Source organism: Halichoerus grypus, chromosome 6 (genome assembly GCF_964656455.1).
Source record: "Halichoerus grypus chromosome 6, mHalGry1.hap1.1, whole genome shotgun sequence".
NCBI classification, from domain to species: Eukaryota; Metazoa; Chordata; class Mammalia; order Carnivora; family Phocidae; genus Halichoerus; species Halichoerus grypus.
Genome location: NC_135717.1, coordinates 47167336 through 47192634, shown reverse-complemented (window position 1 = coordinate 47192634; position 25299 = coordinate 47167336). Strand labels below are relative to the sequence as shown.

Below are 25299 nucleotides of genomic sequence, written 5' to 3'. Positions count from 1 at the left end.
TGCTCATTACCCGCTCTTCTTTCTATCTCTGAAGGGTGGTGTCCACCCCAGTGGGGACCGTTCAGGGCCATGGTCATAATTTGCAAGACAGCCGTTGGGTTGCATTTGGGGCTGTCAGCAGAAGGGGCACCCAACAGTATGTCAGCCGCGTTCCATCACTGGTCTGTGAAGCTTGGGCTCCCCCCCGCCCCAGAGCGGCCACCATGCTCTTCCTCAGCCCAGGGCGCTTAGACTCCCCCCAACCCCCCCCCGCCCCCGCCCCCACCCCGAGCGTTGCTGTGGAAACGGGAAGAGATGCCCTGGTTTTATCAGAGGGAGAGGATGAAATAAGTGTGGGAATGTAATCACACCAACTCAGCCGTGGTTTTTCCCCTAGTGCTGCTGTAAGTAAGGTTGAATTTCTTGCCACTTACAAATGCTTTTATGGTGCTAAATGTTAATAATGAAAGGCATTCTCGGTGCTCTGCTTTTTTTTTTTTTCCTTCTTTTTTTTAAACCTAGTGTACCAGTTTTTGGACTTACTGTGAAATAGGTCTACTCTAGTTAACTGTTATAAATCTTGTGGTTCAGGTTGAAGTATGTAGTAATACATCTTCTCCTTACTATTTTTTAACTTGATTTACTGCATGACTAGTAGATAAAACTACTATTTACAGCTGTAAGTAAAGAATGGAAGTGCTGATTAGTGTTCAGCGTACAGATTTTTTATTACGTTTTCGTTATAAATATTTCATTGGATAAATTTAATTCAGTGCAGTGGAGTTAAAATGTAATAATGCTATTGATTTAATAAATGCTGGCATCCTAATGTCCATTTTTAGATGAAACTAAGGTAATGAGAGTAATTTTCTAGTGAACATATGAGCACTAGATCTCTGGTAAAACAAAAAGAGGAACAATATGATAAATTGCACTGGATCTTTTTTTTTTTTTTGCATGACATATCGTGTTGATATGAGTAAAAGCATTAAAGCGTAGTTCATTATATATCAATTTGAATGTAATGCTAATTAAAACCTTCCTTTGACTTCACTGAAGCCTATTCTTAGAAATTATATAAATTAATTGGGGCCTTTGAAAAGATGCATGTGCAACATCTGAGTACCCTGTGGACCAAAAAACTGCCATTTTGGAACTGAATAAAATTACACTGTGCAGTATTTTTGTTGATACACTGAGAGATTTGGGTGCTCGGGGAGCCTGGGTAGCTCAGTCAGTTAAGCGTCCGACTCTTGATCGCAGCTCAGGTCTCGATCTCAGGGTGGTGAGTTCGAGCTCAGCATGGAGCCTTCTTAAAAAAAAAGAGAGAGAGATTTTGGTGCTTAAAAAAAATGTGTGCGTGGGGGGGGCAAATTGCATATCTATTTTTTGCCCTTTTTATTTCATATCAACATGAGCAAAAAGGAGAAACCAAAGAATTAAAGACCGAGGCTCATATTGCCCCCTCTGGAAAATCTCCTGTAGCATTTGATTGTGGAGCTTGGGTTAGGAGTCTGGTTTCCACACAAGGAGGTACGCAACTGCTTTTCTTACATTGAAATCCTCACCAAGTGCATTTTAATTGTATTGTGTTAATTAGTTTGAACTCATTCTCTCCGGGGCCCCATTCTTCATATTGTTCTATCACGTGAGGTGTATTTCTCTAGGGAAGCAGGGGTAGCAAGAAGCATCAGCTATTTTAGGAGTCTGTGATAGCCACAAGGAAATTTTGAGGGCATAACCTGCAGCTCTTCAAGCCCCTAAAATAAATGCAGAGAGATGAGTCATGTTCAAGGAGGAATGTGGCTGATGAGGGGCACTGAAAACGTTGGAACGTTCCATCTTTCTTGTCTCTTCTTTCTCCTGTGTCCTGCTGGGCACATGCTTCATTTCCTCCTGTGGATTAATACTCACAGTCGTTTGTTTGTTTGATAAAGAACTCCGCTGCTCACCCTGAAGCTTTATCAAGTCTGCCAAAGAAGTTTGGGATGGTGTTTACTCACGACTAATATGGAGACTGCTCTCTGCAGTGGTGTTTCTTCAGTAGCTGTGTTTGATTCTTCCAGAAGGAGCCATCACCTTTTCCAGGCATGACAGTCCCTTCCAAAGCAGGGACCGCAGCAGAGGCTGATGTTGGGAGCTGTGGGGGACCAGCATGGACCCCTGCACCAGGGGGGAATGCCCTGAGGTTGTCTGATCTCCTTGACCTCTGCATCCTGGGTGAAATAAAATAACACCTCCGCCAGAGCTGAAAAGCCAAACAGCTGAAGACACTGTGGTTTGTCCGCTCTTCTTTTTCCAGCATGACACTTCGTATTTATCCCTCCTTCGTCATTTTCTAACTAAATTTCAAGCTTCTCAGTGTTAGGAGCTGCATCATCCGCTTGCTCTTCATTCCATGTAGATTAATGCTTAACACGTGGTATTTAAAATACTACTGACGGGTTGAGATTCGTGTGCACTTTGCAGCCGGGAACATTGACTAGATTAACCACGTTTATCAGATTAACCTGTCTAGGTTAACGTTGATAATGTGAGAAGATGGGTATCGACGAAGGATAGCTTGCTTAAAAGGCACCATAGGCATTTTGCTGCACACAGTTCTGAAATTTTCATTGCTTAAAGAATACACGAGAGCAGTTAGTAAAAATCGCTTGTTAATTTTTGATGAAGACTGATTGTATATGAGCATCTTGGGGCTAATTTTTAGTGTCACAATTCTCTGACACACTGTTTTTCATAAGCCACTGAAAAAGTATTATGAATTAACAGCAAAAATTGGAGGTCAAGTAAATGATCAGTATCAGTAGCTGTTACTTTTTAACTTGGCAATATCTGTCTTTGAAACAAAATTTTAGGAGCCCATAGGCTACAAAAGGTTTGTTTATATGTTTACTAATTAGCAATAATAAATAAAAGATCCCTTTTTTGGCCTTTACCTGCCAGTCCAGTCTATAACCTGAAGCTAATCATGGACATAGTCAGACCACTTGGATTTGAATCTGGCTTCTCTGGTGAGCTCTGTGTCCTTGCTTAGATAACTTAACCTCTCTGTGTCTTAATTTCCTTACTGTAGGATGGATGCTCCCCCGTAGTCTGTTGTCAGGGGAAAACGGTAATACAAGAAAGTGCTCACAGGTGTTTATTTACAATATGCTGTGTTGTTACTGTTTCTCTGCTTGATATCATGTGCTAAACCAGGTTATTCTCAGTGCAGAGTGCCTGAATGGTAGTGGGGGAGGGCAGGAGCTCCTCCTGGGTTCTGGAGAGAATAAAGCTGATGGAGAACAGAAGTTGATGTATACATAATCTCTTTTACATTGTCATTCCGCTGAAAATAAGGTTCCCTGAAGAGCGATTGTTAAGGTAGGCTGGTAAGACAGTCCTCCAATAAAATGAATGGCATTTTACTTCTGATCAATATAAAACTACTTTAGGGCAAGAATAAAATGTGTAGCGATGAGTGTAGATGGGAATGACATTGCCCGCGTTTCTTAAACGAAAGTTTTTCTGTAAGCAATTTAACTGGACCTCAGTACATTTAAATAAACAGTATTTCTTGAATGTGACAGGCATATTTGTGAATGTACTGAGGATTTAGTAATCCCTCCTGATTTCAGGAATAACATCGTTCTTGATCCAATAATTGTGAGGTGTGAATGATTCTCTAGAGCTTTGCAAAGGCCAGAATGCATCTTTCAGACCACAGTGAATTTTCTATTATCTCTCAGTAGATAATCAGTTTTGTAAATCGTCTTCAGGGGCCAGGAACTCTCTTTTTTAACATCGAGAATGATTAGCTGGTGTTTGCGTAAATGAATGCATGTACTCTCACTGCATTAACAGCCCAAAGCAAATGGTCTGGGGGCGATTAAATTTGTTTTTCAATGAGAGTATCTGTACCTTTTCTTGTACATGAATATGGATGTACTTATATACACACACACACACACAGAGCTCAGAAGGTCTGTGAATTGTCTTATTTGGAAATTTACTGGCATTGAATTCTTTAATTATCATAAAAAACTCTATCTTTTAGGCGTGTCAATGACTCCCTTTGCCTTTTTGGATGTGACTTAGATGCCTAAATCCAGTATTTTAAGGCTAAATTTACCAAGCCACTTTCCCATAATCTTTTCTTCACCCCTCCAAGTCATGTGCTTTCCTGTTCCAAATTAAGATTCACTCCTGTAAGTCCTCAGGTCGCCATCATCATGGTAGTAATGATTTTTATATGTTGCAGTAAAAATCTTCCTTCTGGAATTTCTTCCAAGGCTGGATCTTTAATAGCTGTTCTTTGTCTTTTTCCTTCCCCCTCTGATAATGTCATTTGTGTGTGTTGTGTGTGTGTGTGTGTCTTGTGTGTGTTGTGTGTTATGTTGTGTGTTATGTGTGTGTTGTGTGTATGTGTGTGTTGTGTGTGTGTTTGCATGTGTGTGTATATGTATGTGTTGTATGTGTGTGTTTTGTGTGTGTGTTGTGTGTGTGTCCTCTGCATCATGTAGTACTCTGTGTATGTGTTGTGTGTATGTGTGTGTGTTTTGTGTATGTGTGTGTTTTGTGTATGTGTGTGTGTTGTGTGTGTGTCCTCTGCATCATGTAGTACTCTGTGTGTGTGTGGTACCTTGGTGGTATTTAACATGCTTGTTGAGTGAACCATAGACTATGGAATTGGAACGAATATCAAGAAATGGTCTAGTTTTGGACATTTCTTCAGCTTACTTCAGTAAATACATGTTGGGGTCTTAATAGGATGAGCGGCGAACACACACGAGAGAGTTCGGGCCTGGCTGGGAAATACGGCACCGAACATGCGACTCCCTGTCCTGTTTGTTTCAGGGTCTCCAGGGGCTGGCTGGAGGTTTCAGGGGCCAGCCCCCTGAGCAGATACTGTTCTGCCTCTTGTAGTACAAAGTTTCTGACCTCATCACTCATGAAGGACAGAAGCTTTAGAGCGGTAGATGCACAGTCATAATCAAACTCATGATCATCATATGTCTTTGCTCCTAGATTTTAGAAGTTTTCGTTGTGTTGACTTGCCTTTGACGCGGGTAGTCATTGAAGGATCGTTCTTTTTTTTTTTTTAATTTACTTATTAAACAGTGTCTTTGAGAACGTGGAAGGTGGGGCTGGGGATGCAGGAACGCGTTGCATAGTTGCTGGGCTTGTCTCTGAAATGGAGGGTTCGCGTTTAAGAGGCTTTTCTGCATGGATGTGGATTATTTGAGACCAGAATATAAACGCCTACGTTTAGATGCAGCTACCTCTCATAATGTCTGGCTTCCTTTTTCCATTTATTAAACGATACGGTTGAAGAATTTTCACATAGTTTGGAACAAAAACAGATGCATTTCTGCAAGTCAGAGGTCTGTGTGCTTGCAAGTAATTGAAAGCTAGTAGAAGTAGTTTAAGATGTAGGAAATCCGAGCGGTGATTGACAACGAGAAGACTCGTTTGTAAACCTTTGGTCACTGAGCATTAGTCTTAAATTGCTTAAAAATATTTTATTTTATTTTTTTAAAGATTTTATTTATTTGAGAGAGAGAGAAAGAGTACACAGGAGCAGGGGGGAGGGGCAGAGGCAGAGGGAGAAGCAGGCTCCCCACTGAGCAGGGAGCCCGACACGGGGCTCAATCCCAGGACCCCGGGATCATGAGTTGAGCTGAAGGCAGACACTTCACCAAGTGAGCCACCCAGGCACCCCTCACTTGCTTAAAATATTTTAATGTCATTGAGATAAAATACTGTTAACACCATTTTAATTTTTTAAAAATATTGATGTCATTAATATTTTATTTTCATCTCACATATGGCCTTGTATGATTTTGATGTGAATGGTATATTTTTTGGATGAGCAGACAGAGAGAGATACTCGGTAGTTGACAGACAAGCACATGACCACTCCAGGAAAGAGGGAAGAAAATATGATTTCTGCATGAAATGATCCCCTCTTTACCTGGAGATAGAGTTTGATGCAGAATACACTGAAATCGTTAATGATAAACACAACACTAGCTGCAGCTCTGGAAGGAGGTTATCTGAGGAGCAAATATTTGCCCCTAAGCCTAGATGCTTTATTTCTAAGGAAAACAGCCAGTGCCTGGTCCCACCCGACAACTGTGAGTAAAATAAGGCAGCTGTTAGGGGACATCGAGTAGGGTAGGGTTCCTGGTGCCGTAGAGTTTTCAACACAACACTGGAATCAGTGATGGAGAAATCTGGTTAGGGCTTGGAGCATATATCCAGGAGGGGTGTAAAGATGGCTAAGGACTTCAAGTCAGTGGTCAAGGTCAAACTGAGATCCTGGGATGTAGAGAGGGTCTGGCAGCCCTGTGTCAGCCCTACTTGGAAGGCTGGCTCTGCTCAGTGCAAAGGTAGGAACAGAAGTATCTGGGGCAAAGAGTGGGCACAGAGCTGAAATCAAGAGGGGCTGAAGACCAGTGGGTAGACCAGAAGCCCAGAATGTGGTCAGGAATGGCAGACGGCAGAAATAGAAAGGAGAAACAAAGCCAGGTGATGGATCGAATTGCAAGGAGAGCGCCAGGGGCCGAGGCAGCCAGAAGTTACACAGTTCCTATTATTGGTGAGCCACATCTCGAGAATGTTTAGCCTTGTCGCTGTGAGTAATGAGAGGGAACACGGCAGCAAGGAGGGACATCTGATAGCAGAGAGAAGCAGAACTTTTGGGAAAACCTTCCCTTCGTCTGGGCCATTTATTATACAGTTGACCCTTCAACCGTGTGGATTTGAACTCCACTTAAACGCAGATTTTTTTGATAGATACAGTCGAGTGCTAGAAATGGGTTCTCTCCATGATTTTCTTCCTAACATTTTCTCTAGCGTACTTTATTGGAAGAATACCGTATATCATACAGACAACATACAAAATATGTGTTAATCGACTGTTTATGGGGTCGGTAAGGCTTTTCTGGTCAGAAGTAGGCTCATAACTTCGGGGAGTCGAAAGTTATGTGCAGATTCTCAACTGTGCGGGAGGTTGGCGCCCCTAACCGCCGCGTTGTTCAAGGCTCAGCTGGAGTTACACATGCGTCCTTTGTACCTGAGGACATTTCTGTCTTGTCAAGCAGGAGAATGATGACTGCTTCACCCTGTTAAGTATATTCAGGCAAAGTGTATGTTATATTACGATTTGGGAGTAATTCCTTCTTTCAGAAGGGGAAAGGGTTCTTGTACTTTAAAGGGGAAAAGTATTTGCACAACCCACTCATGTGCCTCAGTTCCCACAGATGGTGAGATGGGGGGGTGTTGAAGTCTGACAGGAACTGTGACGTTTAATCTTTTCATTCAGGTATCAGCTTGTGCTTTTCGGTTCAAGTTTACCGCTTTTGTCTCATCCCCCGGTGGTTTCTGGTCCTGCCTTGGCACTGTGGTTGATGTGTGTTAATATGCATTAACTCTCTGTACTGTTTCTTTGATTTTTTTTTTTTTTTTCTGAGCCAGCTTCCCAGCCACTGTTAAAAATAAACGCTATAGGGGCACCTGGGTGGCTCAGCCGGTGAAGCGTCTGCCTTCGGCTCGGGTCATGATCTGACCCGACGCCAGACGCCTGTTAAACTGGGGGTGTTGCTCATCTTTATTGAGCAGGAGTTGGGTTCTGATCGGGGTCCTGGGATCAAGCCCAGCGTCAGGCTCCCTGCTCAGTGGGGAGTGTGCCTCTCCCTCTGCCCCCCCCACCCCGCTCCTGCTCACTAGCTCCTTTTCAAATAAATAAATAAAATCTTAAAAAAAACCCTGCTGTATTACCAGTATGAAACAATAAAATCATCTCCTGCACTTAAGAATATTTCCTTGTGTTTTGCCTCATATGCATATGATTTTTGTCAAGTGCTGGTTGTTAAGTTCTTAAGGAATTTGTAAAGGTCGAGAACGGGCTAGCTCTGTCCATGAGTTTTTGTCATATGTCGCACACTGAACACATCCCTTCTCGTCGGTCACCCCCTCACCCCGCCCCTGGATGCGGCGCCGTTGGCTTTGGCCAGACCCAGCATTTATTGCGAGTCTGCACCTTCTTTGGTGACACAGTGGAGTGATGGGGAGTGTTGTAAGCAGGTCTTCTGTGGTCTCCTGTGCTCCACCAACTGCACCAACCAGCTTTTGCGAGGGGAGTAGTCCCAGCCCCACGGGACTCCACGCGACGATCCTGAGTCGCGTGTGGAATGACATCTCTGAATTAATTAAACATCCACTTTAGATTTGCAGATAAAAGAAAGTAACAGGTCCCTTGGTATTTGTGTACTTCCCGGCCAATTGATGTATTTAGAAATTGCAGGATATATTTGCAGCTGTTAGGCCCTCAGGGACGGGCTGCAAATACGTTTATTTATCCACTAGCTTTTATCCAGGCGGTGAGTTATGAGATGACCTCCATCTCAGCAAAATAAATCCTGGTATCCGGAGTCCAGCCAGCCTCATCTATTGCTGGACAGGGAAAGTGGATATTGAAATTTGTTTTCTTGGGAAGGCAGGAAGGCTCTGTCTTGCACACATAAGGTTCCTGTGAGTGGGTTATAAAACTGCCAGACGCCTATTAAACTGGGGGTGTTGCTCATCTTTATTGAGCAGGAGTCGGGTTGTGATCGTGTGCAGGGCTGTGTTGGACCTTTATATGCATGCATTCCCAGGATCGGTGGCTTACCACCAGTACCTGATAAGCTGTATGCTCTTGGGCGAGGAGACAGGGACGAGCGGTGTCAGCCACAGGGTCTCCCCGAAGCCCTGCGAAGTAGCTCCAGGAGCAAGAGGCCACGTTTCCTGAAGATGCGCCTGCTGTGTATTGCAGATGACTGATTGCCTCCATTATTCTGCGTGCTTCTGTTAGAGCACCTAGGAAGATCAAAGCAGGGCAACGTGAATTTTTTTGCTTAGTGTAAATTTAAGCGTGGGCCACAAAGCCTTGTGTCCTTCCCTCGGAAAAGCAATTTAGCCCGCAGAAAATAATTAAATCCGCAGTATCGTGTAATAATGAGAAATTTGAAACGGCGAGGGTTAATTATTTCAATCCGACTTTAGTTACCCAATAAAATATTTAAGGAGAGCGTCCAGACAGCGCCCGAGTTAATTTACAATACCATCAGCTTTCAGCGTCTCTGTCCTTTTCCCCCCGCAGGATCATGCAGATCTGCGAAGCCATTTCTTCACAGTTGGGATGAAGCTAGAAACAGTGAATTTGAGCGAGCCGTTTCATATCTGTCCTGCATCAGTGACCAAGGTGAGCTTCCCTCCCTTGCTCTCCGCCTCCCGCCGATCTGCTCACAGTGGGCCAGATGGAAAGTGCTGGTGCAGGGGCAGGCCGCAGTGCAGTGAGCAGGACAGCACACCAGCCGGGGAGCACCTTCTCCCCCGGCCGCGCTGTCCTAAGTGCCCCTTTTGTCACTGGTCACACAGGGCCAGGCCGGTCACGTGCCTCCTGTTGCAGCAGAGATTGGAGTTAATACAACACGGACAGGACTGTCGATGAGGGTGTCCCTGAGTGACCTGGAAGGAGGTGCGCAGCTGAGTTTACAGCGGTGAACTCGGCCACGAGTATGTGCCACCTTCTGTGGTTGGCCAGGGTCATATCCACGCGTCTATTTGTTCCCATTCTCGTAGCACGAACTGCTCGGCAGTTGCACACGGTAATCATTGCAGTAGTAACTTGGTTCTCGTCCACTGACAGTCCTTGGTGTGATCGACTTGCATTCGGGAAATGCCGGCCAGGGACCCTTCTCCAGTGTCTGTCCCCACGTCCGCTTCCTTTTTGCCACCGGCTTTTCCTTCACTAAAGGAAGAGCCTGCCTCTCTGTTTCGCAGATTTGAAATGAAATTACCTTTGAACGTGAAGTTATTTTTACGACGGGCTGATGGTCTTTCAGATTGTAATTTCCCTTGGCCGTGCAGATAATCTCACGGAAGTCACCTGTGGAAGTCACGGAGTACGCGTTTCCACCTTAAGTGTCCTCTAACAGGTGGCGGGGGAAAGCGAGAAACCCAGCATTCTTACCCAGTGTGTGTTTTAGTTAATGGCCTTTTGTGAGGGAACTTAATTAACGGTCCAGAAGTCAATTCCATTTTAATTTCTTTTACCAAGGAAGACTGGATTTGTTAACACAGTGATGAGTGTCTTAGAGTCATTTTGTATGCTCTTTTTTAAATTCATGATTTGGTAAAATTGAGAAATACAGTGGTGATAATGTATTTCAGAGTATGGAAAATGGTTATAATCATGGAATGCCTTTTTCTTTCTTTTCCAAATATTTTTTCTTTAGAACATAAATTACTTTTATGTAACGCTTACAGTAATTTATGTAAAGAATAACTGCCCGCCCGAGAAAAATACTGACTTAGGCTTTGCAGCGTGGTTTTTGGGGTTGCAATTTATGCCCTCACAGTCATACACCGTGCATTAAAGCCTTTTTATTTAAATTGACCTTTGGGGTTCTTGAATGTGTATTCTGGTAGGTGCACATTTTCCCAGAACTGATGAGTGGTATCTTGCGGAAGCCTGGCCAGGATTTCCCTTTGTTCCAGCAGCAGCCGATACGGTGAAGTCAGCTGCCGGTTTACCTGGATGCATATTACCCTGTCCTCTTTCTAAGAGGCTAAGTGTCAGCTTCGCCTGGTGTTTTTACAGTAAAGGAAACAGGTGCAGACGTGCTGAGTCCTATCAGTAGTGAACTCACACTTCCATGCCTGTAAATAATTGTAATCGATCATGTTAGAATGTGGCATGCTACTTATGGTTAGGTTCAGCCCAAATATCCTTGTCTTGTTGGATAGATTTCCAGTAACAGTAGTTTGGTTTCCTGATAAATAATTTTATCTCTAAATAAATCTTCTTGGGGTTGGGGCCAGGGAGGATATTTTCTCTGATTTTTTTTTTAAGGTACACTTTTTCTTTTTCATTTTAGTTTTTCTTACCCTTTTTACCAAAGATAACACACTCAGTCTTTCAGTTCTGCATGCATCCCTTTTTCTTCTCCTATTGGCCTTCTGTTGTAGAACACATGGATTGAAATGTGGGCTTTGGCCTCTTAGCACGTAGATGGGCATGTCCCCAGGTTCAAGACTCCCTATGTAGAGTGAAATATCAGGATATTCCTAATGTAGTCGGTATTTATAATTAAACACATTCCTCCTAACATTGGAAAAGGTTTTAGAATATTATGTTTGAGAATATAACATTGCACTGTTACTACTCATCATGATGAAATTTTCATTTTCATTTTCCTCGAGGCTTTTCTTCATGGCACACCTGTTGAAGGAATAAATAAATAACATTAAAGCCAATAGACAGGAAAGCAGTTAACTGTGTCACAGATCCTGGAGGAAATGCCCAGCCTTTAGCCATACAGTGAGATGATAGATTGTTTTTGGTGGTCCAGAACAGTATGGTACTGACAGATGTTGATGATGATGACCTATCTGTGTATGTGAAATCTATGTATTGTTTAGATAAACAGTCTTGGTTCTGTTTCTTTCATGGCTAGCTCTGAGCCACATAGTCTTGGGCCGGTTGCTTACCTGCTCTAGGTTTTACTTCTGAGACCTGCAGGTTCTAGACCCGATCAGTGTTTCTGGACATGTGAACCATAACTCTGATGGATTTGAAGAAACTGATTTACCTATTTTCTGAAGTACGTACACACGAATGTGCATTTTAATAGGTTTTAGAGATTCCTTAGTGCACATCCTTACAGGGTCCAGTGGTGCTAAGAGATTCAGCCACCAGAATCCCGCACTTTTAATATACATCTGTGTGTGTGTGTGTGTGTGTGTGTGTGCGCCCCGTGCACGCACATATGAGACTCCATCCCATCCCATTGGCATTTTTAAGCACTATTCTGGACACTGGGAACGTAGACAAAAGTCCCTGCTTTTATAAAGCTTATATTTTAATGGGGTGGCGGAGACAAACAAAGTCAGTAAATCCATATAGAATGTTACGTGTTCAACGCTAAGGAGAAAGACACAGCAGGGAAGGGACGAGCGGAGGGTGGAAGGCCAGAGTGCGGGATGTGGTTTTAAATCAGGCTGCAGGGAAGATCTCTCTGGGAAGGTGAGGTTTGGTCTTTTGCTCTGTAAAGTCTACTTTCAAAGGCAGACCTCAGGCAGCACAACAATAGCCGTTTACCGGAATTAGCATGGAGAAGAACAGAAGTGAGTGCACTCTACTGCTTTGCTTTTAATTAGACTGCTTTCAGAAGATACTTTGGAAATGAAGCAGCCAGGAGTCAGAGCTTTAGTAAGTGTTAGGGTTTCCTAAGCAAGACTGGTTTATGTCTGTCGAGCTCGTAAAGTGATGCCTTTCTCCCTGGCCTGTTTCACATACTAGGTTCTTTAACACCATCATGCTTTAAAGTGCTGGGTCCATCTCGGTTTTGCTTTCTGCTCTTCCTTGTTCCTAGTTCTTCACTGATGTTTTCTTTTTCCCTACATGCAGTGGCTGTGTGTGCAGTTCCTGTGTACAAAGCATTTTCTGTGCATTGTGGGAACACCCTGATGAGTAACAAAGAGGAGACTGCCCTCAGAGGATCTGTTGGGGGAGACCGATTTGGGATCAGCCCCCAGGAAGGAATGAGGACTTTCAGGACAGAGGTGCAGGGGTGAAGCTTTGGGGGCACAGAGCAGGGACCCTACACTCGAACCGGAGTGGTCAGGGAAATGTTCCAGCAGCACTGACTTTCAGGATGCACCTTGAAAAATGCACTGTGTTTTGAAAGAGCTTCAGCACAGTGGGTGTTGAGGCTGGGAGGATGCAGGGATGTGCCTGGGGGTGATTCTTCTTGGGCTGGAGCCTGGGGTCGTTGCAGGGCGGGGAGGCCGGATGAAGCCAGAAGTCCCCAAGCCAGCTGGTGGAGCTTCTTGAGTGATCTGGTGTGAGCTTATGGGTCCCTGCTGTGGACAAGGAGAAACCGCTGACGTTCCAGGGCCCATCTTGGCGTTGCTGTAGGCCTGGCTTTGTCTTCCTGCATAAGTCTGGTTTTCTTCCAGCCCTGACTGTCGGTTGACTTCTCTAAAGTCACCCATGTTGTTTCCTTCTCTGTTTTATATGTGTCCTACTCATTCGCTTCTCTTTCCATTAAGATGATCGGAGTGATCAACTCTTAACTGATTAGCAACTGGATTAATTTAGTAATATACATCGAGGTGCTGGTTTGTGCTGAAATCATTTTGATGAAATGTATTTATTGCCTTTGGAAGCTTGCTAGCATTTCATACTAGCTTCACATGAAAATCCCATGGAATTAACCCTCGGCTCTGTGGTTTGTTTTTTCTTTCAGGTTTTTAACAATCATTTTTTTCAAGTGACTATTGACGACCTAAGACCAGAACCTAGTAGACTCTCAATGCTGTGCCATGCAGATTCTTTGGGGATTTTACCAGTACAGTGGTGCCTTAAAAACGGAGTCAATCTCACCCCTCCCAAAGGTTCGTATTCTGCGAAAATGTGCAGGGTTTGGGTGGTTCAGGAGGGCATCCTACTGTCACTGAAGTGTGCCTTTGTTAATCTCGAGAAGTTTAGGTTGTAAACGACTTCAGCATCGTGGGAGAGGTGTGTCTGGCAGGTGGCTTGACACACGAGTCTATCCCAGCTCCCTCCCCTGGTGAGGTGCATGACTTTGGGCTTCTCCAGACGTCCACTTCTGTCCACCCCAGTTCCCTGTTGGTCATTGTGTGTGCTGACAGAGGGCACAACATTGCTAGGTGATCAGCGCTCAACACTTAAACGTGTCTGAGAAGTGGCTTTAAAAATGCAACAAGGGGTGCCTGGGTGGTTCAGTTGTTTGAACATCCGACTCCATCTCAGCTCAGGTCTTGATCTCAGGGTTGTGAGTTTGAGCCCCGCGTTGGGCTCCACGGAAGAAGCATTTCTTTCCATTTTTATTTCCAATAATTTAAATTTTCCCCCGAGCTCGGTCACGCTCTGATAGCCAACAATTTGATGCACTAACACATTAAAATAATTCAGTGTGGAGCCGGGTTGCACATAATTTCAAATTGGGACCATGTACCGCATTCTTGTTGGTAGGAACCGCGCTTGTGGTTCTGTAACGTGGTTTGCTGTCCCTGACAGTTGTGATGTTCATGCAGGGAAGAGAGCAGCCAGATGGAAGGAGAGGGGGTGGGAAGGAAAACAGAGGGCATGATAGAATAATAGAAGATGAAATGGGAAGAGATGACCTAGAAGAATAAACCTTACAGCAGGATTTTAACAGCGACCCACAAATAATACAGGGGTTCTGTGCTGACCTTTCCAGCTCACCAGGGACTGGATTATGGGTAGTGTTCACCGTGCTGGGAGGTTAACGCCCGCACGTTAGGGTCCAGAAGCAGCCTTTCATCATGCTGCTCCTGCCTCACTTGTCTGTCCCGAGCTCCACTGGGCTCCCTCCCCCCTGTCCTCCACGCTCATCCCCACTGGGGAGACACCTGCTGAGTGTTGCCACCTCTGCCGTTGATCCTTCTCATTGGAGGGCTGTGGTGGCAGAACGTGGTCTTGTTACAATGTGGTGAACTTTTAGAGACCACTGTTTGCCCTGTTGAATATGCCCGACTCATTTCATCCTCAAAATGAGCATGGCCCTGGGACGGGGCTTAGTCGCAGAGAGCTTCTGTGACCGGCCCAAGGCCACATCACATGGATGGTAAGTAATAGCGAGGGGGTCAGCATCCTGATTCTGTGTGGCATCGTGCTGGTCCTCACAGGTGACTCTGGCCAGATCGCACTTCAGTCCTCAAGACTGTCAAATGGGACACCTGTGGGATTCTACGGGTGCTCTGCAGGGTCAAACAATGACGTGAGTCTAGGTATCTTTTTAATCCTGTTGGTCCTACAGGTTTTTTATTCTGAACCATCTTGTGGTAGCAGATCAGGGAAGTCTTTTTCTGCTGCAGAATTTAATAGCAGGTCACTTGCTGAGTTTGAAAGTCCCATGGACCATCTCTACTTCCTGCTGACTTGTGTAATCAGAGCATTTGTACGGATGGGTCCACATCATTGAAGAAAGACTTCTTCTAGATACCTGAAATGCTGCGTGGTTGCACTTTCTAAAGTCCTAAGTAGTAATAAGATCCCTTTAAGAATTTAAAGAAAAAAATCAGTTGGGTGAAAAAAGGGGGAAAATATTCGTATATGCATATACGCTGCTTGATTATTCCATTAGGCAGCGGTTAAATATTTACCAGATTTTTGGTTTACCAAAATGTTTACCAAATGTCTCTAGGTTTTTTTAATATTTTTTTTTATGAACTTTTAAGTGTTAGAAATGTGTTTTAGAAAAGAGGTTGTTGGCATAATTTGGGTATTTATTTGGAAAAGGGGTGTGCCTATTTGGATAATTGCATTTCATGATATTTGGAGAAATACAATTGGAGAATTACAGTTCTAGGGAATAATTTTTCCAAGTGCCTGTGGTTATATAACAGAGTCTTGGCTTTAATTACTGAGCTCTCATTGTTTTGTGAGAGTATGTTTGTTTTATATATTTATATATATGTTTTGCATGTAGTAAAATATATTTATTTTTGTAATTAAAACGAATTAAAATTGAGAGGTGGTGTTGGAGGTTTCTGTAGTGGTGATTTTATGATTTCCTTGTGAGGTAGCTTGTCACACGTCTTATGTGTCAACAGCAGGGCTGTGGAGCATTTTTTTTTTAAAGATTTTATTTATTTGACAGAGAGAGACACAGCGAGAGAGGGAACACAAGCAGGGGTAGTGGGAGAGGGAGAAGCAGGCTCCCCGCCGAGCAGGGAGCCCGATGCGGGGCTCGATCCCAGGACCCGGGATCATGACCTGAGCCGAAGGCAGATGCTTAATGACTGAGCCACCCAGGCGCCCATGGGCTGTGGAGCATTCTGTAGAATTTTTTCAGACACCGTTCTTTGCTTTCTTAATGTATGAACATAGACGCTCTTCTTTCTTAGAAAAGTTGTTTTTAACTTAAATTCTGAGCTTTATACTTAGAGTATGTAGGATTTATTACACATGTTGAGAAGTGAGTTTCATTGTTTTCTTGTGTGTATGTTTTCCATGAATGTATTAACATCCTTTAGATTTCTGTTAGAACCATAAACACCATTTACAATTACAACATGTTGCCTGATCCCCAAAAGATACTATCCTACTCGCTCCCCAGTGGGAAGCCGCTGATGAAACAAAAGATATCTGATGGTCTGGGGGGAGATTTGCAGAGAACATAGACCTGTATTGACATTGTTTTGACTCTATTTCTTAATTAAAAAAGAAAAATCTGTCTCCAGACTTTAGAGACAGATAGTGTGTAAGCTAGAATGGATGGGAAGGTTTCAATAGCTCTCTGTTGAGAGCAGGTGCTTTCCTGGTAAGCAAAGGACAGAACCTTGGAAGTTTTACTCCATTCATTTAAAACCAGCACACAACAATTCAATATTATAGGCACTATAAAAAGTGATCAAGCAAGTAGCTAAATCAGCTAAGCAGAAGTGTATATTGGTTATCAACCGTGACTTGCTGTTTTTAAACTATTTAATTAACCTCACTGGCATGTCACATCGAGGGTGAGCCGTAGAAGGAGAGAGGTAAACATCCCACCCAGGGGATATTAGGAGAAAATATTAAGCCTTTACTTCTGTTGTAAGTCTGTTGTACAATGGGTACACAAAGGCTGAAAGTAAGTGGCTTATTCGAGCACTTTGTCTCCACTATTTGGCCATCTTAGTAATAGGCACATACACTGTGAACATGATTTAAGAAGTAAAGGTGTGTTTTTCATTATTATCAAGACGCAAAGTAGTGACCCCTAATTGGTATGGTCTTTACCTAAAGAAAAACCTCCGATGCTGACTGATGAAATTACCCCACTTTGTGATCTGCTGTATTTCAGACGTACCAGAGGGGACAGAAAATAATAAATACCCACACTCCTGGAACCAGTGCTGGCATTTGGCCACGTTTGAGTCAGATTTTTTAAAAAATGAAATAAAGCATTATAGAGTAGAATAGAAGACTGAGTCCCCTACAACTCTCTGTGCCTCACATTCCACATCTATTCATTGGTGAATCCCATTGGTACTTTTGGGATCTGACTGTGTGTCATCACGACTACCTGGTCCAGGCCACCATCAGATCTTTCTCTTGGCCTAATGCAGTGGCCTCCTGAACTCCTGAGTGAGATGGTCAGGCTGGTGCTTTTAAGATGTACATCATGTTAAGATCGCCATGTTAAAATGTCCCTCCTGTCCAGAGCCTGCCACCACACTCGGTGGCAAGTGCAGGTCATGGTCCCAGCCTACAGCTCCCACTAGTTCCCTGTCTGGCCTCATTTCATAAGATGCCCTCCACCCCCATCTGCCCAGACCCACCAGCCTCCTTGTCTTTCCTGGGACATGGCACTCTGATCCCCTTATGTTGTCTGTCCTCCTCCTCCTCCTTCTTCAGTCTTGATGGAGGTGCCCCCTTTCCGGGGTGGTCTTCCTTCACTGTCCGGTTGAGTATCAATTACAGATCTCTCCCCCCAACGTGTATCTCCTTCCCTGCGGCTTTGCTGCACAGAACTTTTTAGCATGCCAGATACAAGTAATACAGATTTTACTTCTTTGTCCTGTTTTGTGTGTGTCTCTCCACTAAAGCGAAAGATCCAGAGAGCAGGGATTTTTGTCTTGTTCTCTGCTCATCCCCAGTAGCTAGACTAGTGTGGCTGTTGGTCAGTATGTGTTGAGCATTGAATGAATTGAAGTCCTGCCTTCATTCTGTGCTCCACCCTTCCTCTCTGCCATGTCTCCACCGCCCCTTCCATTCTCCCCCCATCCCATACCCACCTTCCTAAACCTGTTAACACTTTTACTGCATCACTGTGAGGCTCTCATTGTTTGCTTGACAGCAGATCTTTTCCGATATGTGTATACATAGTATCATGCTATGCCTCTCTTTATGTAACTTTTACCCTGTAGCATCTTGCAGATCTTTCTCCATGTTGATGCAGTCAATTATTTATTCACTTTGCCTGTTGAAGGAACAGACCTTAATTCTTGAAATCCATTTCCCGTTGAAAGACTTTGAACAAAGGTCTTTCCTGTTTTCCGTGTTGTGAATGATACTCAAATGTGCATATTTGTACATGTGCCCAAATGGGAGAGATCTCTCTGGGGATATACCCAAATGTGGGATTGCTGGAGCTTCCATTTTGCATCCTCCTCACTACTATGATTATGCCTTAGGCTCAAACATTGCCATTTTGATGGCCGTGAAATGAGTCTCCTTCTTTTGCTTTGGTCCCTAACCAGTTCAGTGGAGCAGTTCATCATGCGCTTGTTGACAATTTGTATTTCATTTGTATTGTTGATTATATTTTTTGCCCTTCTTCTGTTGATTATAGAAATATTTACGTTTGAATATGAATTCTTTCTTCACCATGCACTTCACAATATATAATAGTCTAGGCTATGGCTTGTCGCTTTGCTTCTGAATGGTATTTTATATGAAATATGAAATTACAATGTAGTCAAATACTACCGATCTTTTCCATTATGATTTGCTTATATGTCTTTGGAGATCTTCTTTTACTGATGTTCTATGTTTTCTTTAAAAATCTTGCAGTTTCATTTTCTGTATTTAGCTCTTTAACGTACTTGGAGTTAATTTTTGCATGGCATGAGGGAAGAAAACAATTTTATTTTTTCGCTGAAGTTGAATTGGATTTTCAGATTCACCCATTGTCTCAGCATCATGAATTGAATAGTCTGTGATTTCCTCTCTGATCTGTAATGTCACCACTAGCATACAGCAAGTCCCTTAAGGGGTGAGGACCTTATCTGTTCTTATTCTGCTTCGTTGGTCTGTTAGTCCATCTCTGCATAAATACGTCACTTTTAAGAGTTGATTTTCCTTTATGTCTTGAAATTCGTCAGGTGAATCCCTCCACTTTTTGTTCCTTTTCAAAATTGTCTTGGTTGCTTTTGGCAGGTTATTTTTGTATTTTGTATTTTAGAATCAGTTTGGAAGACACTATAAAAAACCCCATTGGATTTTAATTGATACTTCATTATATCATCTTTTTATAACTTTAGGTCTTCTGCTGCAGTTTTTCCTAGGTACATTGTCCTTTTTCTTGTTGTTGTAAATAGTTTTTTTTTATTATTATTCATTTGTTTTTTTTTACTGACTGTGGCCAGTATAATGGAATACCACTGGTTTTTGCATGTTTATTTCCTACCCAGCTGCCTTCCTAAAGTAGTGTGTCCCCAGAACAGTTTGTGTAAGATACGGGTGATCTGGCTCTTGAAACTAGCTTGTAAAACCATCTGGGCTGGTGCTGTTTTAGTTTGTGTTCTGTTGACTATGAATTTATTTCCTTGAGTGGTTGTAAGTTTAGTCATGGTTACCACTTCTGTTTGAGACAATTTTGGTAATGTATATATATTTGCAGAATTATCTGTTTTTTTTTTAAAGATTTTATTTATGTATTTGACAAAGAGAGAGAGAGAGAGAATGAGGGGAGTGGCAAGCAGAGGAAGAAGCAGACTCCCCGCTGAGCAGGGGGCCCGATGCAGGGCTCAATTCCAGGACCCCGGGACCACGACCTGAGTTGAAGGCAGATGCTTAACCGACTGAGCCACCCAGGCGTCCCCAGAATTACCTGTTTCAGCTGTACTTTCAAGTTTACTGTCAGAGTGTTTTGTTACGTCAAACTTATTATTTGAATTGTTCAACCATTACATATTCTCTATTTTTGTTTCTTCTGTAATTTTCTAGAAGGTACATCAAAATATCATTGTGAGATTCAGGATCTGTCAGCTTCTGTGTGTGTGTGTGTGTGTGTGAAGCATGGTAGGGCATTCAGGGCTGGGACTGTTGGAGCTTGCTGGTGTTAACCCTCTTTATCCCTAGCCAATCATTTTGTTTTAAAGCCTTTTTTTTTTTTTTTGTCTGACTCTCATGTTCATTTGCTTCCTTATGTGGGTTGTGATTTTCCATTGTGAACTAATTTTCAGTGGTGGGGGTGATTTCTGTGGGAGTTCCATGATCCTTAAAGTACTTCCTTCCATCTAGCCTTGTATTAGGGTCTGCCCAGTGTTCTAGGATTTTTGCAAGTCCTAGAGAATTTATTTATTGCTTTATCTCCCCCACTAGAAAGTAAGGATTTTAAAAATCCTTTTTATTTACTTCTGTATCCCAGCACCTAAAACAGTGCCCGGTACGTGGAGGTGTCCCTGGATATTCAAGGAATGAACGAATGAATGAATGTCACGTTACTTTCTCAGCCTGTGCCATACGGAATTGTAACATTGTACAGCATGCCCGCATGTGCCCCTGGCTTGGTGAAGCTCGGGACTCCTCTCTTTCCCTGCTTACCCAGAGCCCTGGGCTGGGAGCAGCTGTGTCTGCTCCTTCTCTCTTTCTAAGTCCGTCTGGTCCTGTTGTCACAGACCAGGCATCTGACGGGGACCAGGCGTTTTATAATAGTCTCAGTCCCTGCTGCTCTGCTCTCTCGAGCCCGTGGATGTTTTCTACCCCGCGTGAGCTCCGGACGTTCACTGGGCTGGTCAGCCCTGTCTTTGTGGCCCTCATGGTTTTTTGACATCTGGAGATTTTCTTCTCTTTTGAGCTATGTAATTATTTTTATTATTACTATATTTCCTTTGGCATCTGAGAGGGTCCTTCTTGTTACTGGATTTGGAAGTTTATTCTCATTTCTAGCTTTCTGATTGGTTCTTGAATGAAAATTCGCTTCTGACTGAAAAGAGTTGGGGGAGTAAAACTGGGTCATTTTTTTATATCAGAAAATATTTCCGATGGTTGGAAACGGCATCCGTCCTATTGACTTATTCCTCAGTGTCGTCATTCAGGATTCTTACTATGGCTTTGCCATTGGCTGATACTTATATGATGTTAGACTCCATCCTGGGGACATGTCCACATCTCCTAACATTATGTTTATGATTCAGGTTAATATTTGGGGCATGCTTCCAGACAGAGAAGTGTATTAGGTGTCATCTTGTCACCTATATGCGTTAAATACATTCAGCGTTGGTTTATTCTAGAAGATAAGGAAATTGGAACAGCTGGGGTTTATACTAACTTGACTTATTTGTTTCCATCCTTTTCCCTTATTTTCCATGGTTCTTTTTCCCCTGCATTATTCCATGAATGTAAACACAGAAGAATTCAATTGGAAATGCATGTGTAAATTTTAAAGATCTCCATCAGGGAGGCCTTTACGGAATGTCAGCGGACGGAATGAGGGAGGCGGAAGACTTCAGGGCCTGGGGCAAGGGGGGGACATGTGGGTGAAAAGAAGGGCTTTAGGCAGTTACGAGTGTCTTTGCCTTCTTGCCTATGAGCCTGTGTGCAGACTCATGCGTGAGTGGAACTGAGAGATTGTTGGGAAACCTGGCTCAGGAGTTGACAGACTGGTTCCCGGGGCCGTGCCTGCCCCCTGACGTCTGTGGTCTTGCTTCCTCACCTGTGTTGTGTGGACGTGCCTCCTACATCTACACATCAGCCCTATGAACATGCTCTGAGGTGGACATCTCCCTATGGGGCTATGTGTTCTTCAGTCAGTGTGGTGGGCGTCTTCCAAGCTTTCTTTGCAAGTTCTCCATGTCTCCCTCCATCCTGGAGTCCCAGTTCCCACATGGTGTGTGTGTCCTTCTCCGTACCTGCTGAAGCAGGTGACAGCTGAACCTATTTCATCCTCATCTTACCCTCAACGGCCAGCAACCTGGAGACTCATGGGGAAAAGTGACTGAACTAAATGCATTTCCTTGTTTGAGAAAGTGTTACTACTTTTTAGGACTTCCATTTGTTTTGTTAAAGATTTTCTTTTAAAGATTTTCTTTATTTGACAGAGAGAGAGACGGGGAGAGAGAGAGAGCGAGAGCAAGCATGAGTAGGGGTAGAGGGAGAGGGAGAAGCAGACTCTTCCCGCTGAGCAAGGAGCCCGTTGCAGGGCTTGATCCCAGGACCGTGGGATCATGACCTGAGCTGAAGGGAGAGGCTTATCCGACCGAGCCACCCAGGTGTCCCTTAGAAACTATTCTTTTTTTTAATTTATGTATATAGTAACACATTCATTCTTTAAAATTTGGAGAAAAAAGAAGCTTCCTATCCTGAAGAAACAACTTTTGGTGTATATTCTTTTAGATTTCTGTTTCCCAGAATATGTAACTTTGTGTATTGATTTAATTATTTTATACACACTAATTTGCCACTTACATGCCAAAATGTCTCCTACTTTAAATGACGGGAAAGTTCCGTGATTTGCAGATAAATAAATGACTTAAACACGTCCCTGTTGTTTGTGTGTATTGTTCTCGTCTGCTTTGATGCATAAAATGTTTGCACAGCATCCTATTATTTCTGTAGGATGCTCCGTAGTGGAATTACTGCTTTGTTCTCACCCCAGCTCACTCTGACCAGCCCTGCAGTCCCCCCGCCTTGCTCTTTCTAGAACATTCCAGACATGGTCCTGGAATTTCCCAATTGTTGGCCCCTCCCCCTGGCCTGCCCTTGCCCCACATGGCCGCAAGTCTTGCTTCTTCAGTTCCTCAGACTTTCAGCTTTTCCTCAAGGCTTTCATCCCTCCCTCTGCCCCTTCTCTGCTTCTCTCTATACGCTCTGATCATCTGACTTTTTATATTTGTGCATTATGTGTCTCCTCTCACTGAAACGTAAGCTTGCCTGGGTAAGGGTTTTTGCTGGTTTTGTTCACTTCTGCATGCCTAGTACTGGAACCGTGCCTGGCACGGAGCATGCACTTAATAAGTGCTTTTAAATGATGGAATATGTGAACGAGCAAATGGCTAGTGGAGAGTAGACACCTTCTTAAAGATTTTGACACATTGCCCACTTGGCATCTGCAGCGGTTTTTTGAGTTCTGTGCCTACCAGAAATGCATAAAAGCACCTGTTTTCCAACAGACTTTGCAGTGGTAGATTCTTATTATTATCTTTCATTTTGCCAGTCAGGTAGATGGCAAAGATGATATTTTTTTGCTAATGGTATTTTTGAAGATTGTACAATTTTTTTTTTTCGTATTCACTCAGCATCGACGAGCAGCTCTTACTCTCTGTGTCTAAACCACCATGATTATATGAGGTTGTCATGATTCGCTTCCTGGTGTTAAGGAGAGTCCTAACCTCCTGTAGGAACTGGATGAACTCAGGATTCTGTTAGCAAATGAAAAGCTGGAGGTTGGCTCTTGGGAGGTGGTCATGGTGTATCCCCTATGTGGAATTAGCTCTTGATTGATTGACTACTGCCTTATCTTTTAAAATGGAGCAAAGGTGCTACACTTTCAAATAGTTTTTATTGAAATAATTTATGATCATTATTGAAAACTTGGAAAATACAAAGAGATGGAAGAAAAAAATATCCACAAGTCCCACCATCCAGATAACCATGTTGATATTTACCATTACTAAGTTTTCCTTACATTTCCTCTGGTCTTTTTCTTTGCATACTTTTATATAAATTTGATAATTCTATACATGCTGTGCCAGGCAGTGTTTCCATCTAAACCTGTAGCAGTAATGTTTTCATTTTTTGTTTTTTTACAAACTATGTGCAATTTCCTCTATGATTCACATGGACCTTCGATGAGTTTCCTTTCACTTCTGATTTGGGGATGTAAAGTGGTCTCCATCCCCAGAATTACCAATAATAATGCCATTGTATCTTAATGTAGGATACTTTTTCAGTTTTTAGGATTGTTTTTAAATTGTTGTGAAATTCCTGTCAAAGTTCGTGAACATTTTTACTGCCAAATTGTTTTCTAAAAGGATTATCCACTTGCAGGACCAATAGTAATGTTTGCAAGTGGGGCTGTTTTGTGCCAATTAATTTGTATCACAAGGAAATGGGTCAACGACCTGTTCTCTTTTGGACCTGTAACAGTTGGAACTTCGTTCAGAATAAACACTAATAAAAGCTTAAATAACTCCAGTGGCCATGGTTCAACAGTCCCCTGGGGCAGCTTGTTGCAGATTTTAATAGCCCGAGGGGTTTTGATTTCCTTTTATTTTCTTTTCCCCTCTGCTATTTTCCTCCCTCCTGGTTTTACAACATGTTTTCCTAGCCACAGTTAAGCCTCAGTACTTCTTGTTCTGTCTTTGTTGATTAATGAGTATAATTGACCCCTGTTGTCTCTATTATACAAACCAGAGCAATTTGTTTTTGTGTAGCAGTTATATTCTGGGCTGTCACAAAACTGCCTTACAAAGAGCGAGCTCATTATCAGCCTGAAGGAAAAGAATTTTAAGTGATGAAGTGAATATAGGTCCCTAAGAGGAGGAGGAGAAGTCTAGGCTGTTCAAATGTTCAAGGAAATGAAAAGCTCTGGGGGCAAAATCATCCATTGTTGCATAGGTACCCAGCAAGACTTGGGTTATATCTTAAAATTATTAGATTAAAAATGGCTCCCCATAGAGAGAGTCTGGAAGACTGGATATATAAGGGTTGAATGTAGGTCTAAGAAACCATAGAGCATGATATTTGATGGAGTGGGTTGAAGCCCCTGGGAAGTTCATGGTTATAAACATGATTATAGAAAGCCCAGCTAAATGCCTCTGTAGGGGGAGTAGAGGTGACTTCTATGTTGGAAAGTTTTATCTGACCATAAAGAATACCCAGATTTCCATGGTATATCAGAAAATGGCTTGTCATTCATCTGTATTTTTTTTCCTATTTCCCCTCTTCCCCCATGATCTTGATGAAATTTTTGTCTGCTCACGAAAGTAACTAAGCAGCAGAGGTCCAGGGAAGAGACATTGAACGTTTGGAAGGAGATCTTGGCCTTAGCAAAGTCAGTCTGCCACAACCCTAAACAAATGGGGTCCTTCTGTTGCAGGATTCATCTTGTCTTCAGCTATTCCATGGAGAGCTTTTAGGAATTATCTTGTTTAATAACCTTTCTTTATCTACCCTGCCACACTTTTTTCATAGGAGAAGAGGAAGGAATTTATCACAGAAGGAGGGGAAAAAATCCTAAGTAGCCACGGTAAAATAATGAATAATGGTGACTCTGAATTACGAAATGCAACAGCTAGAGGTGCCTTAAAGATCTTCCCTTTGTTTTGTGAATAAGGGAAGTCAGGCACAGAAGATTCCATTTGCTTTCGCCTTGTTTCACGCAGTTCTTGATAGAGCTGGCTCTAACATCCCAATGTCCTCCTTTTATATGTCGCGTAGATTCTCAGCATTTTGAGCTGTCTTTTGGCAAATTCTTCTGTTCTTACACATTAATGTAAAGATTTGATCCAAAACAGCTCCAGAGAAACCATTCTCAAAGTGGAGGTTTCATTAATTGTAAAGAAACTTGCATTATCTTGTCTAAAACATGT

At 42.9% G+C, this 25299-nt stretch overlaps 1 protein-coding gene across 6 annotated transcripts in view; it reads left to right on the top strand.

Annotated features, from left to right (window-relative positions):
* The window catches only part of SFMBT2 (Scm like with four mbt domains 2), a 227876-nt gene that overhangs the window by 129261 nt on the left and 73316 nt on the right, over nucleotides 1-25299 (top strand). For all 6 annotated transcript variants that reach the window (XR_013448983.1, XM_078075125.1, XM_078075123.1 and 3 more), the window contains 2 exons: nucleotides 9107-9208; nucleotides 13260-13407. Coding sequence is in view for 5 of the 6 variants with exons in the window: in XM_078075125.1 (XP_077931251.1) it covers nucleotides 9107-9208; nucleotides 13260-13407 (250 nt within the window). In the remaining variant the exon portion in view is untranslated. The remainder of the gene's footprint in view (nucleotides 1-9106; nucleotides 9209-13259; nucleotides 13408-25299) is intronic.